This window comes from Trichechus manatus, unplaced genomic scaffold, assembly GCF_000243295.1.
Source record: "Trichechus manatus latirostris isolate Lorelei unplaced genomic scaffold, TriManLat1.0 scaffold00240, whole genome shotgun sequence".
Taxonomy (NCBI): Eukaryota; Metazoa; Chordata; class Mammalia; order Sirenia; family Trichechidae; genus Trichechus; species Trichechus manatus.
Window position 1 is genome coordinate 1,655,036 of NW_004444176.1, and position 18,066 is coordinate 1,673,101.

Below are 18,066 nucleotides of genomic sequence, written 5' to 3' on the forward strand. Positions count from 1 at the left end.
TGTAAAACGGGCTGTCACTTTAGAAAACAGTTTGGCAGTTCCTCAGAAAAGTTCAACGCTGAGTTACTATATGACCTAGCATTTCCACTCCTAGGTATATATCCAAGAGAAATGAAAACATGTCCACACAAAAACTTGCAAACAAATGTTCACAGCAGCATTATTGATAATAGTCAAAAAGCAGAAATAACCTAAATATCCATCAACTGATAAATGGACAAGTAAAATGTGGTGGGATCAGTTCCTGGAGAAGGACATCATGCTTGGTAAAGCAGAGGGTCAATGAAAAAGAGGAAGACCCTCAACCAGATGGCTGCAACAATGGGATCAAACATGGCAATGACTGTGAGGATGGCACAGGGCCAGGTAATGTTTCATTCTGTTGTACACAGGGTCACTATGAGTCAGAACCAACTCAATGGCACCTAACAACAACAACAACCTATCCATACAATGGAATATTATTCAGCTACACAAAGGAATGACGTATTGATACATACTATAAACATGGATGAACCTTGAAAACATTAGGTGAATAAAAGAAGCCATCCATAAAAGGCCGTATATTGTATTTTTCCATTTATATGAAAAGTCAAAAAAAGGCAGATCCACAAAGACAGAAAGTAGATCAGCAGTTGCTTAGGGCTAGATGAGAAGTCCCTGTGTGGTGAAAATGGTTAAGCACTCAGCTACTAATCAAAAGGTTGCTGGTTTGAGTCCACTCAGACGCAGCTCGGAAGAAAGGACTGATGATCTACTTCCAAAAGATCATAGCTATTGAAAACCTACAGAGCGCAGCTCTACTCTGTATCACACAGAGTAACCATTAGCCATTTACCTAATTTATGTTCACTGGACTGAAGGCAAGTAAGGAACTAAAACCCTGAAGGTTTGAGACAGGAAACAAAGCAAAACTTATTTCCTCATCCTCCCTGACCATACCTTTCAAGTGTTCTTCCTGGCTTATCATATTACTTGGGCAAACACACCTGACCACACCTCCTGACATTTCTCAATATTTGCATGAGGAAAGAGGCTGAGGCAACCTGATACCCAATAAATAGCCAGACAAGTCATCAACATTCCAGCGCACTGCTGGAGAGATGAGACAATTACACCAGCTGCCCCTAGTGGGGCTCCTATTGTTTTTCCTTACTCCAAGCCAACTATTCAAGACCTGTGGTGAGTACACTCTGAGCTAAAATTACTCTAGTGTCACAGTCTCCTGATGGCTACTGACAGGGGACTCTGTTTAGAATTACTTTTAAAAAGAACCTAACCCAGTTCTATGGTTGGATGCTATCAGTGATGTGAAGATGATGAGGAAAGTCCGATGATGTTTGTTTGAAGAGGGATAAAAGACTTAACATTAACTTGCCTGATTGTTCTTCCTATGCTCAGCTCCTCTTTACCACAGCACCCCCAGCAAGTAACTATCTATTCTGAGTCATTTTCAATGACAGAAAATTCATGATCCCAGAAACTTTCCAATATCATGGAAAGTTGTCTTTTGATTGTTGAGTTGCAATCTAGTTTTCCGACGTTCAGCTAACAGGTTTTGGGTTAATCCCTTGTGACCAGACAGGAAAAAAATGATAATCCCTTTCAAATAATGAAGGCTGCTCTCTTGTCATTACTGAATTTAGATGTCTCAAACTGCACATCTCTCTTCCTTCAACTCTTACCCCATGGTACATGGATAAAATCCCCATCATTTCTCCTTTGGGTGCTGGCTCCAGAAATCAATGATCCTATTAAAGAATACTAAACTAGGAGAGAAGAAAACTAGGTTTAGATCTTGTTTGAACCCTTAGTAGCTGTATGATCCAATGTTTCTGAACTTCTTTAGCTTCATCCATAAAAAGAGGATGATAAGGGCAGGGGGTTAAAGAGAATGATCTCCTGAAGTCTGATACAGCTCTCAGGTCCAAGAATTCTCTTCTGTGACTCTTTTTCCTGAAATTACAAACCAGCCCAAAGATGACTGGTGGTGCCATCTATGACTTATCCACTGTCATAAGCTGAAGTGCACAGAATCTAGCCAAGGTCTGGCTAAATCCAGGGCCCATGTTCTTCTCATTTTCCCACTAACCCATAAGATAATCTGGAGATGGGTAGGATTGGTAGCTACTTCTCAGAATTATGGACAAAGTGTATTTAGAAACTGTCCTATGTTTTAAGTGATAATTAACTCTTCTTCTTCTCCTGGTACTCGCAGCCAACAACAACAAGAAGAGTTCAACACTACAGAAGACAGACTTGTATTCATACAGGCTAAAGCACACAATCTTCCAACTTTCATTTTTCTTCCTGTCATTTCCCCTGTTGTATCCTGAGAATAGGGGATCCCTGTGGAGACTCTGAAGTTCAATTCATTTTACAAAGTAATTAGCTTTATCTTTAGTGGTCAAGGAAGCTGATCTGAATTGCTGACCAGGAACAAAAAGTCTGTTTCTGTACCAGAAAACCTACTGAACTAGATGCTTTCAAAAAAACCTCAGACAGCTGACTTACAATAGTCCCATTTTGCCTACAGCAAAAACATGACCTTTCTACAACCACTCCATTCAGAGTTTCTTGGCTCTTTCTTCTAAAGTGAAGAAAGGTGGGCAAGAGAAATCACATTTGCTGAATTTTCTTAGTGTTAGAAACTCCATTTCGACCTGGAGGTAATAATATGTACAACATTTTACAGTTTATTAAGTGGTTTCTTGTCCAGTACCCGTGAGACAGGTGTTAATATCCATAATTTCAGAATGAGGAAACTGAGGGTCAGGGAAGTTATATAACTTACCCACCATCATAAGTTGAAGTGCACAGAATCTAGCCAAGGTCTGGCTAAATCCAGGGCTCATGTTCTTCTCATTTTCCCACTAACCCATGAGATAATCTGGAGATGGGTAGGATTGGTAGCTACTTCTCAGAATTATGGACAAAGCATATTTAGAAACTGTCCTATGTTTTAAGTGGTAACTAACTCTTCTTCTTCTCCTCCAGTTCTTTGGGGCACTGAATTCCCTTTTCACTTCCAGAATAATATGACTTCCCTCCATCCTCATTCCTGGGATTTGGACATGTTGTAAGCTAAAACTGGAGGGTTTTCTCAAGAGCCCATACTGCTAAATAATGACTTTGATGCCTGGCTAGTTGGGCAAGCAGACAGTGTGATTTGGGGGTCAACTACCAACACCACACAGCAGCTCTGCCTGCATCTCCTCTATATTAACCCAATTGAGTTAGAAGAAGGTGGAGAAAGAAAGAACTGAGCCCAGAAAGTAGAATGGGATTCAGAAACATGTATTCTAATATCAGCTAAGCCTCCAATTACCAAGGTTTCTTTAGGGACACCCTCTGTAGGTCTCATTTTCAAAATTAGGGAATGACTGTAGGTCTTCCAGGCAGGCCTGATATTCTGCCAATATACATTAAAGTGGTACCAGTTGTTGAACTATTGAAATACTTCCATGCTGGGTGGTAAAGGAGTAATGTCTGGCATTGCTGGAGCTCTAAATCCCATCCCTGCATTGTTTCAGTAGGACACTCAGTATTGTTCCAGCAATATAGCTACTGGATTGGTCTATGTCTGTGCCATACCTTATGCTAAATATTTTAACATCACCCCTGCTCCTAGCTTTAATATTTTCTGTGTATATGTTTCTTATTTCCCCCTACCACAGAGGTAAATGAAGACGACCGATTCCGTCTAAACCCTCTGTTGAGCACAATGAGCTATTCAATATGTACCAGTGAAGTCCAAGCTGCCAATGTTCTGCTGTCCCTGAGACTTGTTGGGATCAAGAGGCAAAACCTAGAGCAAAAGCTGATGCAAGAAGTCAACGATACTGCGGTAAGGAAAGGTAAGTGTCAATATTCCCTGAGAGCTTTAGGAAAAGACCCACCTATCTAAAACATTATCTCTGCCAAATCCTAAAAATTGTGCTCAAATCCCAAAAAAAAAAAAAAAAAAAAGCACAGGAAGACAAGACACCAAGAAAATCATAAACATGTATCTTGTTAAACTCAAATACTTTTCTTTTCAGCATCAAATATAAGTTCTGGACAGCTTGCCTGGACTATGATGGCTTTGGGAGCATGTCATAACCCTAATGAAACCTTTATTATTGATCTTCAACTGGTCCGCCTTCTAGAAGAGAAATTCCAAGAAGAAATTGAAAATATGAGTGAGAATCAAATCTTCAGATATGCTAGACAAGTTTTTCTCCTCCCCCACTGATTCACAACTATATAGTTTCCCTTCACTCTTTCCTTCTCCTCTTCATTCCATTCATCCCACTCTATCATTGCATATCACTTTCCCTTTTTTCCTCTTTCAACATGCTTCTTGAACTTTCTTTTCAAATTTGTCCAACTGACCCTATGCCAAGCACTGTTCTATATATGATGGAGGGGACACACACATACACGCTATAGACATATGGATATATAGGTATGTATCACAGTTCTCTGTTGTTGTTAGGTGCTGTTGAGTAGGTTCCAACTCACAGAAATCCTATGTACAACAGAACTAAACACTGCCCAATTCTCTAGTCCTCCAGAAGCGTGGCTTTCAGAAAAATAATGAATTATACCAAAAATAGCTGAAGAATACAAGACATTATGTCCTAAGTACCAAAGAATCTGATGCCAGTTGTAAGAACTAAAGAGAGATAAAGTTCTTTATCTCTGGGAAAAATAAGTTGACTACCGTGGCTCTAGTGAGTTGTATTGTTTTTATTTTAATCTCCACTCCAATATTTATCCTCTGATTCATTAATTTCCTCCTCCAATCTCATCTTCTTTTGAAATGGTCTCCAAGCCATGCTTCTACTTATAGTTTCAACATATTACTCTTGAAAGCACAATACGCTGGGAGGTGGGAAATCTGTGCTCTAGTCCTAGATATGTAACCATCTGAGTACTGGGACAGTATTTTAATTTCTCTAGTGTTTGGTATTCTCAGTTATAAAATGAAGACAGTTGAGTTGAATTCCACAACCCATTGCTGTTGAGTCAATTCTGACTCACAGCGACCCTACAGGACACAGTACAACTGCCCAATAGGGTTTCCAAGGAGCCACTGGTGGATTCGAACTGCCAACCTTTTGGTTAATAGCAGAACTCCTTACCACTGAGCACTGGGTGATCCTTAAAAGTCTTTAAATTTCTCAGGTTTGCTGATTCTGTGGGTGATTTTCTCCCTCTATTACTCACCTCTCCTTAAAAGTAGGCATATGCGAATAAAGTAAATATAAATTAATTGAAAATGTATTACTCCAGTACCACTTCCACGAGTAAGGTATTTCTTCTCTTCTCTTCTCTCTGCCAGGAGCACACAACGGCAATCCACTAACTAACTACTACCAGCTCAGCCAGGCCCTTTTGGCCTTGTGCCTGTTCAGTGGAAACTACTCAGTCACTGAAATTGCTGAACTCTTCACTCCTGAAAATAAAAACTATTATTTTGGTAACCAGTTCTCAGTAGGTGAGTCACTGGATTCAATTTCCTTGGTACAGATGACACAGTCACCAGTAGGTCTTGGCCTGTTAGTTTTTCTACCATTGAGTAATTGGATTTTTTTTCCTATCCTCTTTACCCTCAGTCCCCTCAGAAGACAACTTTCATTTTAGAAGAATTAGTGTTGGGTGGGATTTAAGCCTCCTTCTGGATGTGTGGTATAACAGAAAGGCTTTAGTTCCTACTCTTGCTCTTCTTTGAGTTATATAACCAATGTATATTAATTCTTCAATTAAATATTCCCACCTATAAAATAATAATTAGGTAATGATAATCTTCATATAAAACATTTTAGGAAGTATAAGTGTTACAGAAAAGAAATGCAGTAGAATTCATTTATCCAAACCCTGCCTCTTTCTCTAATTTATTGGGACCATTTGGATATGTGGGTTAACTTGAATAGCACAATATCTCCAGTGACAAGGCCCAATATTTTGATCAATAACGTGTATATTCAAAGGATAGGAACCAGAAATTTTCCATTGAGTGAGATTACATATCCAAAATGGAGAAGTTCCTTCTAAAGAAGAAGTATTGGTGCTCAACCCCAATAGATCCAGATATATAAGCTTACCTTTCTCCAAGAAGCTCAAAGCAAATCAGCATTCAGTATTTATACATAGTAAAGTGTGAGGTTTCCCATACTCCTTTTTTTCTACTAGAGAGACAAGGAACCAGACTAAAAGGCAAACAGAAACCAAGTATCAAGCCAGAGAAAGAGCCCTGATTCTCCTTTCTCCCGAAGTCTTGCCTTATCCTCCCTCTTAAGGAGGTTAACTGGAGACTAATTCTATTAAATACTATTTTCTAATCAGTCTAATGGAACTTTTGGGAACCTTACAAATACATATTTGGTTTGGTGTATCATCCCGGGTTTTCTTAATTTCCTTGACAATATGGCTGCAAGGAGGAAAATATAGGAGCAACCAAGATGTAAAACTGGAAGACCATCTATGTGCATGCATCTACAAATCCAAATGTGTGTCTATGAATAAGGTGTGAGGTATTTAAGTACAGAGTGTCAGGGGGACATGGCAACTCAACATAGGGAACAAATCTTGAAGGATTGGGTGGTTAGTATTGAAGAAATGATTGCTCTATCTTGAAATCCTTTCCTCCTATCACCAAACAGCATGACCAACCATCCTAGATTATTCAGGTCTGTCTCCATTTTAGCACAGAAAGTCTCACATCCTGGAAATACTTCAGCCCAGGGAAAATTGGGATGGGTGGTCACCCATCACCAACTTTTTGTTTCTTGACAGATACTGGTGCAATGGCTGTCCTAGCTCTGACCTGTGTGAACGGGAGTATAATAAACCGACAGCCAGAAGATGAGAAGATTTCAATGAGTATCAATAATCACACAGAGTTACTGATAAAAAAAATTCTGTCTGAGAAAAAAGAAAATGGTCTCATTGGAAACATATATAGTACAGGAGAAGCTATGCAAGTAAGTCTGAGGGTAAAAGAGAAAGCAAAGGAGGGAATCATCATTCTTATTGGCCTCCCTAGTTATTATTATCCATTCTGTGTTTCCTATACTAACTTTCATTGCTTTATCTGTGTTTGCTCATATGACTCCACTCCCCTGCCTAAAATGTACTCCTTCTCATCTTCAATCTTTACCTCTTCATATCCAATGCTTCTATGAGGTTTTCCTAACTACAATTTCTTTAAAAATTCAATTTTAAAGTCTACCACAGCCTATCCTGTTGTTCTATTACATACAATTTCACATAATATGATATACCATTGTTTTGTGCTTTCATTTTACCTCCCAAATTAGACTGTTGTTATAGAAATAATAAATGGTAGTGGTAGTAATAAATAATAGCAGCTAATAACAGCACTGGTCTAAGTATTTTACTCTATTAACATATTAATGAACGCAACAACCCAGTGATGGCAGAATTATTACTTCCATTTCCTACAATAAGAACATGAGTCATGGAAGTATCAGTAACTTGCCTAAGATTACATAGCCAGCAACTGGTGCAGACATAGATGGGATGGGACACGGACAGCTGGTTTTGAAATTCACACTCTTAGCACCTACACTGTCCTGCATACACTTCCTGAGGTCTGTGACTTTATTCACTGATTTCTTCAACTGTTGTTGTTGTTGCTGTTGCTGTTATTGGTGTTGTTCTTAGTTACTGTTCTGACTCATAGCAACCCTATGTACAACAGAAGGAAACACTACCTGGTCCTGTGCCATCCTCATCATCATTGTTATGCTTGAGCCCACTGTTGCAGCCACTGTGTCAATCCATCTCATTGAGGGTCTTCCTCTTCTTTGCTGACCCTATTTACCAAGCATGAGGTCCTTTTCCAGGGACTGATCCCTCCTGATAACATGTCCAAAGTGTGTGAGACAAAATCGTTGCCTCCAAGGAGCATTCTGGCTGTACTTCTTCCAAGACAGATTTGTTTGTTCTTTTGGCAGTCCATAGTATACTAAATATTCTTCGTCAACACCATAATTCAAAGACATCAATTCTTCTTCAGTCTTCCTTATTCACTGTCCAGCTTTCGCATGCATATGAGGCAACTGAAAACACCATGACTTGGGTCAGGCACAGCTTAGTCCTCGAAGTGACATCTTTGCTTTTTAACACTTTTAAAATGTAAGGCAATGCGTTGTTTGATTTCTTGACTGCTGCTTCCATGGGTGTTGATTGTGGATCCAAGGAAAATGAAATCCTTGACAACTTCAATCTTTTCTCTGTTTACCATGATGTTGCTGATTGGTCCAGTTGTGAGGATATTTGTTTTCTTTATGTTTAGATGTAATCCATACTGAAGGTTGTAGTCTTTGTTCTTCATCAGTAAGTGCTTCAAGTCCTCTTCACTTTCAGCAAGCAAGGTTGTGTCATTTGCATAAGTATGGGGAAAGGATACAACCCTGCAACACACATTTCCTGACTTTAAACCATGCAGTATCCCCTTGTTCAGTTCGAACAACTGCCTCTTGGTCTATGTACAGGTTCTGCATGAACACAATTAAGTGTTCTGGAATTCCCATTCTTCACAATGTTATCCATAATTTGTTATGTTCCACACAGTCAAATTCCTTTGTATAGTCAATAAAACACAGGTACATCTTTCTGGTATTTTCTGCTTTCAACTAGGATCCATCTGACATCAGCAATGATATCCCTTGTTCCACGTCCTCTGCAGAATCTGGGTTGAATTTCTGGCAGCTCCCTGTCAATGTACTGCTGCAAGACCTTTTGAATGATCTTCACCAAAATTTTACTTGCCTGTGATATTAATGATATTGATCGAAATTTCCACATTTGATTGGATTATCTTCCTTTGGAATAGGCATAAATATGGATCTCCTCCAGTCGGTTGACCAGGTAGCTGTTTTCCAAATCTCTCGGTATAGACAAATGAACACCTCCAGCACTGCATCCATTGTTGAAACATCTCAATTGGCATTCTGTCAATTCCTGGAGCCTCGTTCTTCAGCAATGTCTTCAGTGCACCTTGGACTTCTTCCTTCAGTACCATCGGTTCTTGATCATATGCTACCTCCTGAAATGACTGACCATTGACCAATTCTTTTTGGTATAGTGACTCTGTATTCCTTCCATCTTCTTTTGATGCTGCCTGTATTGTTCAGTATTTTGCCCATAGAATTCTTTACTACTGAAACTTGAGGCTTGAATGTTTTCTTGAGTTCTTTCAGCTTAAGAAATGCTGAACATGTTCTTCCCTTCTGGTTTTTAACTCCAGGTCTTTGCACATGTCATTATATTTTATTCTGTCTTCTTGAGCCGCCCTTTGAAATCTTCCGTTCAGCTCTCTTACGTCATCACTTCTTCCTTTCGCTTTAGCTACTCTATGTTCAAGAGCAAGTTTCAGAGTCTCTTCTGACATCCATTTTGGTCTTTTCTTTCTTACCTGTCTTTTTAATGACCTCTTGCTTTCTTCATGTATGATGTCCCTGATGTCATTCCACAATTGATCTGGTCTTCGTCATTAGTGTTCAATGTGTCAAATCTATTCTTGAGATGGTGTCTAAATTCTGGTGGAATATACTCAAGGTCAGACTTTGGCTCTCATGGACTTGTTCTAATTTCTTCAGCTTCAACTTAAACTTGCATATGAGTAATTGATGGTCTGTTCCACAGTCGGCCCCTGGCCTTGTTCTGACTGATGAGACTGAGCTTTTCCATCGTCTCTTTCCACAGATATAGTCCGATTTGATTCCTGTGTATTCCATCCAACGAGGTCCATGTGGATAGCCGATGTTTATGTTGTTGGAAAAAGGTATTTGCAATGAAGAAGTCGTTGGTCTTGCAAAACTCTGTCATGCGATCTCCCGCATTGTCTTTATCACCAAGACCATATTTTGTAACCACCAACACTTCTTCTTTGTTTCCAACTTTTGCATTCCAATCACCAGTAATTATGAATGCATCCTGACTGCATGTTCGATCAATTTCAGACTGCAGAAGCTGGTAAAAATCTTCAGTTTCTTCATCATTGGTCTTAGTGGTTGGTGCGTAAATTTGAATAATAGTTGTTTTACTTGGTCTTTGTTTAGGCATATGGATATCATCCCATCACTGACAGTATTGTACTTCAGGATAGATCTTGAAATGTTCTTTTTGACAATGAATGCAATGCTATTCCTCTTCAATTTGTCATTCCAGTATATGCTGTGAATGACAATTCAACTCCAGGGGGTATAAATGAAAACAGATCAACAAAGTTTACAGAAAAAAATATATATTTTCACTGAGTCTTTAGTATGAACAGTGTTTGCCAGGCCAACTCAGAGTGAGAGGCCCTTCAGGGAAAGAGGTAGCAAGAACAAAGAACCAAAGACATGAAAATAAAATACTGGCTATTTTAGGAAGATCAAGATGTCCAACATAGCCAGTATTGGGTCCTCCACAAAGCCTTTTCTCAGCCTTACTAAATGCTTATGAGCTCTTCCTCCTTTGAAATGCCGTATCACTAGATGTTTCTCATAGGGCAGTCACCTTATAGCTTCTTTTACAATAGTCTGTCCATCGAGAAATAATTAGTGAGTGGCCCCTATATGACATGTACTATTCCAGTGTTGGAGACACAGAATTGAACATGGCAGAGAACGTCTGTTCTCACTGGGGCTATTTCATTTTGTGTTATTAAACCATTCCCCATCTCTTCCCACCTGTCTTAGTCATCTAGCGTTGCTTTAACAGAAATACCACAAGTGGATGGATTTAGCAAAGAGAAGTTTATTCTCTCACAGTCCAGTAGGCTACAAGTCCAAATTCAGGGCATCAGCTCCAGGGGAATGCTTCCTCCGTTGGCTCTAGAGGGAAGTCCATGTCATCAGTCTTCCTTTGGTCTGGGAGCTTCTCTGCGCAGGAACCTCAGGTCCAAAGGACGCACTTTGCTCCCAGCACTGCTTTGTTGGTGGCATGAGGTTCCCCTGTGTCTCTGCTCGATTCTCTCTTTAATATCTCAAAAGAGATAGCATTAAGACACTAATCTTGTCAACCTCATCAGTATAACCTCATCACAGTGATAGAATTTACAACACAAAGGAGATCACATATAATCTCATCATAGTGATAGAGTTTACAACACGTAAGAAAATCACATTAGATAACACAATCATACAATACTGGGAATGATGACCTAGCCAAGCTGACAGATGTATTTGGGGGACACAACTCAATCCATGACACCACCCAAATTAATTGATAAGCTTACTGAGGGCAGGAAAGGTATCTTAATTATCTTTGTAGCTCCTAAGATGCTTCCTATGTAGTCTGTGCTCAATAAATAATTATTAAATTACTATATTTTTCGAAAATAATGCACTCATGTAAATAATGAGCCCACACATACAATGTGCAGAAATGATGAAATTAAGTAAACAGTTGTGGCATAGTGAACACCTTACTTGTGTAAAAATACAGTAAGTTAGATGTAGGCTTCTCACCTAATTGAAGTTTCTCTCATTCATGCTCTCTCTCTCTCTCTCTCTCATTAGGCCCTCTTTGTCTCATCAAACCATTACAATGAAAGTGAATGGAATTGCCAACAGACTCTGGACACAGTACTCAAGGAAATTTCTCAGGGAGCATTCAATATTCCAACTGCTGCAGCCCAGATCTTACCTGCCTTGATGGGAAAGACCTATTTGAATGTTAACAAAGACTCTCCTTGTGTCTACACTTCAGGTATAAGCACTAAAGTACAAACTGTTTTGCCTTTTGGCTTAACACTCAAAGCATACGAGATCTGGATGTCCTCTGGGACCAAGAGTGACCAGATAAACCTCTAAAGCTTAACAATTTTGAGATAGATCTCAGTCCTCAATATAGCATCAGGTACTACAACAACCTGATGATTTGTGCTTACCAGGATAGTAAACGTAGTTCTTGGTTCAAACACTGATCAACGAGGTAGGCTTAATTAAAGGACATCTGTCTCCAAAGGGATGCTTTTTGATTGCTGGATGCATCTGCAAGATGTTCTAAGCAACAATCCCATCTGAAAAAAAAAAATATATATATATATATAGATGATCTATATTTTGTCTCTGGCTTTCTATCATCTTCAGTGAGTGAGCCCTCAGGGAAATAGTACATCTGTGTGGAAGGAATATGGCAGTATTCTCAGAAAATTGTAGAATGGCTCATTTATTTAAGCAACTAGTTTTGCAAAAAGGCAGACAAGACAGAGACCTTTCCTTTGATGTCTGTTCATTCCAAAATATTTAACCTCTAAGCCTCAGTTTTCTAACATAAAAACAGGAATGATAATAGTAAATGATAACAGAATCTAACAGGTTTTTGTAAGGTTTTAATGAAATAATTCATGTACAATGACCAGTACAGTGCCTGGAACTGAATATGCTTTCAATGAATGTTAAAAAAAAAGAAGAAAAATTGGCAAGCATTATTGTACGTTATACCAAAGCAAAAAAAGTCAGAAGCCTCTATGAGAAATGGGAGTTGGAACAACTTAGCTGTTTAAACAGCTGGGAGTTGAGCTGAACACCAGCCGTTCACAAGCCTGTGAGTCTCTGGTTTTAATTCTTGCTTTAGTCATATGACAGATCCTTGTAACTTGCTCTTTGTAACAAATCCTCCGCACAAAGGAAAGGGGTAAAGAGTAGGGTTTGATGGGTGAGCAAGCGCCACCATTTTTATTATTCTGAATATTGCTTTCTGCTTTCTGTATGCCAGATTTCAATGCCTCCATTCCTGTGCCTGGATCTGTGACACCTACGAACTCACCTTCATCTATCACAGTCCATTACTCTGTGCAAATCAATGAAACATATTCCACCAACGTCACCGTGCCAAATGGGTCTGTCTTCCTAAACGTGATGGAGGCAGCTAAGAAACAAAACATAACTATATTTGGGTATGTCTACATATAACTTGGAGTTCTGGTGGTGCAGTAGTTAAGAACTCAGCTGCTAACCAAAAGGTCAGCAGTTCGAATCCACCAGCCGCTCCTTGGAAACCCTAGGGGGTAGTTCTACTCTGTCCTATAGGGTCACTATGAGTTGGAATCAACTTGACAGCAATGGGTTTTTGGTTTGGTTGTACGTAACTTAAGATGTTTAGTGTGAATTTCTAAATAGTAAGAATACATCTGGAAGTACTACCTGAATACAAAGTATATTTAAAGCACATCTTAATTGGTACATTTGCTATTCATTTACGTCTCATGGCATTTTAAAAAGGAGATGAGAGCTTTCATCTTCTAGCAAATACCTACTGCCATCAAGTCAATCCCGACTCATGGTGACCCCAAGTGTTACAGAATAGAACTGCTCCATAGGGTCTTCTTGGCTCTAATCTTTACAGAAGCAGGTCGCTGGGTCTTTCCTCTGCAGCAATGCTGGGTAAGTTCGAACCACCTACCTTTACGTTAGTAGTTGAGCACAAACTATTGGCACCACCTAGGGACCTCTTCTAGTACAAAAAACCTAAAACCAAAACCAAACCCGTTGCTGCCAACTCCAACTCAGCGATCTTCTAGTATATTAAAAAAAAAAAAAAAAAAAATGCCGTAGAGTCGATTTTGATTCATAGCAACCCTCGTAGAACTGCTCCATAGGGTTTCCAAGGAGCAGCTGGTCGATTTGAACTGCTGACCTTCTTGTTAGCAGCCAAGCTCTTAATCACTGTGCCACCAGGGCTCCTCTAGTATATAGTAGGTATTAAATTAACATTTGCTTAATGGACAAATGAATCCCAGAGTCTCCTTTCAGCAAAATTTCCTCTATGGATAGAACCTCTTAAGTCAGACATGTTGTGTCTAGAATAATGGTTCTTAACTATTTTTGAGTCACTGACCCTTTGACAATTCAATAAATGCGATGGATGCCCATTCCAGAAAAATGAACATACACACAAAATTTGGCATTTAAATTGAGGTTTCACAAGCCTCCTGAAGCCCATCCATACCCCCACTTTCAGGAGATTCACAGACCCCTAAGTTAAGGTTCCCTGGCCTACAGAGGTCAAATATTGAAATTAAGATATTGACTTTGACTTCTTAAATCTAATCAACAATTATCTGTTGTGCATCTAATAACATGGCGTAAGATGCTACAGAGAAAAATCAGAATTATAAACAAATGTATATATACATATATATATGTATATATAAAATTATAAAATGATTATAAAGGCTAACTTCAAGGGCTTCCAGGAAGGGTAGAAAAATATGACTAAGGAATATGAAACAGCAATTGACTGTGTCATACTTTTTTTAATAAACACAACATGAAATATTACTCTTTTCTGTTCTCCTTTCCTGAGAAAACCAACTAAAAATGGTGCCTGTAGGACACGAGGGTGCCACTTTCTGCTACTGTTTTAGTGCCTTCAACAGTTGCTATCTTGGAGAAGAATGCTAGAAGTTGTTGACTACAGAGTGTCTACTATGGTAGGAGGGAGGGGCAGAAACCATGGGTATCATTTGTCTAATTTAGCATGGAGTATAGAGTGAATCAGAATCATCTGGAGTGCTTATGAGAAGTGCAGATTCCTGGCCCCCAGCCCAGATCTACAGAATTAAAATATCTGGGATAAGGTCAGGAAATCTGGATTTTTTTTCTAATTGTTTCAAATGATTCTCAGGCACATTAAAGTTTGAGAAATACCTATGTAGGGTCTCCTTTGGAAACTCTGACTTCCTGTAACCAGTCCACTGTTCCCCACAGCTTTACAATGGAGGAGACTTCATGGGGCCCATACATCACCTCCGTTCAGTGCCTAAAGGCCAACAATAATGATAGAACCTACTGGGAAATTTTGAGTGGAGGCCATTCACTGAGCCAAGGTAAGGGAGAGATGCCCAAAGCATTCAGGTGTGGAAGTGGGAGCTTTTGTGGGGAATGTGCCAAGGGGTTGGGAGAGATGGTGAGTGCCCTTGGTCCATCATTTGGTGATTGTGTGTCAGATTATTTGACCCATTTATCTTTCTTCTTCCTTTTCAGGAGTTGGTAGTTATGTTGTCCATAATGGAGAATATTTGATGATTCGCTGGAGCAAATACTAATAAATCCAAACCTTCCTCAGACGGATCTAATCCATTTGCAATAGAAATTAGTTTCATTTATCTTAATCCCAAGAGAAGAGTCAATAACCTCTGCTTCTCTCTCTCTGCCTCTTCAGTAAAAAAACCAGTAACTGTAGAAAAAAAGCATGTTCTAATCAGTTCATCTGAAAAAGGGATTATTATAAGCGGGAGGGTCACCTGAAGAGAAGTGAAGTGAAAAGAGATTGGACCAAGTGTCTAATAAACTGGATTCTACTTAAGGTTCCTCACACTAACTAGCCAGGCAACCATGGACACCTTGGAAAATGGAAATAAGGTTCTAAGTCTAGTGCTGCAGCAGCAACCAATGAGATCAAGCAAAAAGTTTGTAGCCAGATTCAGCACTCTAAGGCCTGGATGCAAGAGAGAAACTGAGTGTTTATATTGACCTCATACAGGCAGTGAGTAGAGAGACAAAATTGTTGTTCTGGAGAAAGGGGAAAATGTGAAGTTTATACACATAAAAAAGTCAGTCCATAAAGTTTGGTAAACAATACCACCCTTCCTCACCTGTCTCCCTTGGGTCCTAACTGTTGTTCTTCAACGTCACTCTTACTTTTCCTTCCCCATAAAATCACCCTGATATTTGTATCACAAAAATGTACATTTAAGAAATCACCTTCGATATTCATTTCACCAGAATTCACATTTTTAGAAAAGTGAATCATGTCTAAGCAGCATGAGCTGGGCTATACTTTATATGAAATACTTGAGCTACATGCAGACAGTCAGAAACCAGAAGGGCCTATAAGATGGCAAAGGGCAGAAGGTGTTTGATATAAGGCATAAGCAATCTATTTAAAAGCCCTCTGAAAGAAAGATGCCTTCAAGCAGAATTAGTTGACTTATTCTAGCAATGTCTCCCTCCTTACTCCTATTTTCCTCATGATAATCTGAGCTTCCTCCCCTCCCCCAGTGACCCTGCTTCATAGTCAGAGATTGATGCTTTTATCTACACACTGCTTTCTAGTACTGATCCTCTACCCTTACGTTCAACTGTCCTGGCCTTGATTAACTGTGTGTGCTAGATGCCCTCATGACTAGACAGCAATGGATCTGTCCTCTTGGGTCTGTGCCTCACCTTGAAAGCTAAGTTCGAGATATAGAGAGGCATGTTAACCCTTCCAGGCCTCCATGGTGCTGTTGGCTCAGGGCAGCACCTGTCAGATCTGTTTATAGACTACACAATCAATGTGAAATTGAAGGATAATGGTTTCTTTAAAGTGACAAATACAAAAAACATTAGAATTATCATTACTGTTCATCATAAATAGTGTGATCATACATTTTGCCATCCAAACCAGAGCATTGTTAAGAGTGAAAGGAAACACTGTTGATAAATATATTTGAAAAATGAATAAAAACTGGGACATCCTGGGCAAACTGATACATGTGGTCAGTTTTGTCTATATAGAAAAATAACAAGAGGTGGGGCCAAGATAGGGGAATAGTCAGACACTCTCTGTTGTCCCTCTTCCAACAAAGACCCAAAAAAATGAGTGAACCAATTATATATGACAATCTAGGAGCCCTGACTATCAAAGACAAAGTTGAGTACTCAGACTGAGCAGCAGGGGAAGGGAAAGACAGTTCAGCAGCAGCGAAGAGGTGCCAATCTTGAAGTAGCCAGTACCGTGCTGGCCAGGTCAGCTGGCGCATGCAGGCTGAGGGAAGCAGTAGCACTAGGGACCCACTTCACCACATCAAGAGACCGGGTGGCAGAGAGTCTGCACAAGCTTCCAGAGCCAGGGGAAGCGGCACTAGATCGAAGAAAGTTAAGTGGAATCATCTAACCTACCATGTGGGATCAAAATAACCCCTCTCCCTGCAGAATGAAGAAGTGCTGCTTTCCCCTCACCCACCTCCCTACCCATTCACTCCACTCCAACACTAGTCTGCCATATTCAACAATTGCAATGCCCCCTACCCCAGAAATAAGGTCTATCATGCTTAAACCAGTCTCATGGCTTTAGGGGAAAAAAAAAACCGCCGAGTCCCCTAAGCTGCGAACTCAGGAACTCAGTCTCCCAGCTTCAATAAATCACCACACCCACTGAGCCAGGAACTCAGGGCAGGCACTGCCTCTTTGCCTAGGATGGGTAACACCCTTCACCCCTGCCTAGACAAGTGTAGTTCGATTCAACATTGTGGGTCTTCATTAATGCCAAGACCCCTAAGCTGGGGACCCAGGACTTTCCGCATCCAAACCAGTCTCACAGCTTTTAAAAAATTCGCCATGCTCCCTAAGCCAGGAATTCAGGGCAGGCACTGCCCCTATGCCTAGGCACTGGCATAAGAGGTCTGTGGACTTCAAATGCCCTTCACCCCTACCTAGACATACGTAGACCCTCGTTAGCATAGAATAAGGCATATACCTGAAGCTTATTTTCAACTGCAGCAGCCAAGAGGGAGCTGCAGATTCATGACATTTGACACCGCCCTGCCCATTAAGCAGGGTCCTCACACAACCACATCAGGGGCCTGAGGAGACTGGCGGTTTCACCCATTCCACCTATCCATCCACAACAGGGGTCTGAGAATAAGTGGTGCCTCCCAGTCCTTACAGCCAACAGCATTGGATGTCCAAAGTCTGGCTGCAAAACCCACCCATCTATGTACTCCAGGGGACAGGGACATGCCTTTCACCCAGGCACTCAGGGCAGCCATCAGTCCTCTACCTTGCTCAGCACATAGCCCCCTACTGCAGCCAGATACCTGTGTCTGCTCCAATCACCCCTATGTAGTCCTGCCCAATTAGGACTGTAGGTGAGAGTCTGTACCACACACTCGGTGACCAACAACCTGAACACCTGAACTGAATCTGCATAAAAAAAGTAAACAGACTCCTGGGCTCACACACCTAGTAGGAGCTCTACCCACCTGGTGAGAGGACATGAGCGCTTCAAAGACCCCAATAACCAAAGTAGCTCACACGCCCAGTCTACTTGGGCATATCAAAACAAAACAAAACAAAA

At 40.3% G+C, this 18,066-nt stretch overlaps 1 protein-coding gene across 2 annotated transcripts; it reads left to right on the forward strand.

The window, feature by feature from the left end:
- The first annotated feature begins 1,039 nt into the window (after positions 1-1,039).
- Positions 1,040-15,188, forward strand: TCN1 (transcobalamin 1). 2 transcript variants are annotated; one of them, XM_023743193.1, is made up of 9 exons: positions 1,040-1,182; positions 3,678-3,857; positions 4,041-4,181; positions 5,327-5,482; positions 6,781-6,968; positions 11,520-11,709; positions 12,721-12,901; positions 14,715-14,833; positions 14,991-15,188. In XM_023743193.1, the coding sequence occupies exons 1-9, from the start codon at positions 1,104-1,106 to the stop codon at positions 15,050-15,052; spliced, it is 1,296 nt and encodes a 431-aa protein (XP_023598961.1). In that variant the 5' UTR covers positions 1,040-1,103; the 3' UTR covers positions 15,053-15,188. The 2 variants fall into 2 exon arrangements, with proteins under 2 accessions (XP_023598961.1, XP_023598962.1); XM_023743194.1 differs by lacking the exons at positions 12,721-12,901; positions 14,715-14,833; positions 14,991-15,188 and adding an exon at positions 12,365-12,693.
- The last annotated feature ends 2,878 nt before the right edge of the window (positions 15,189-18,066 follow it).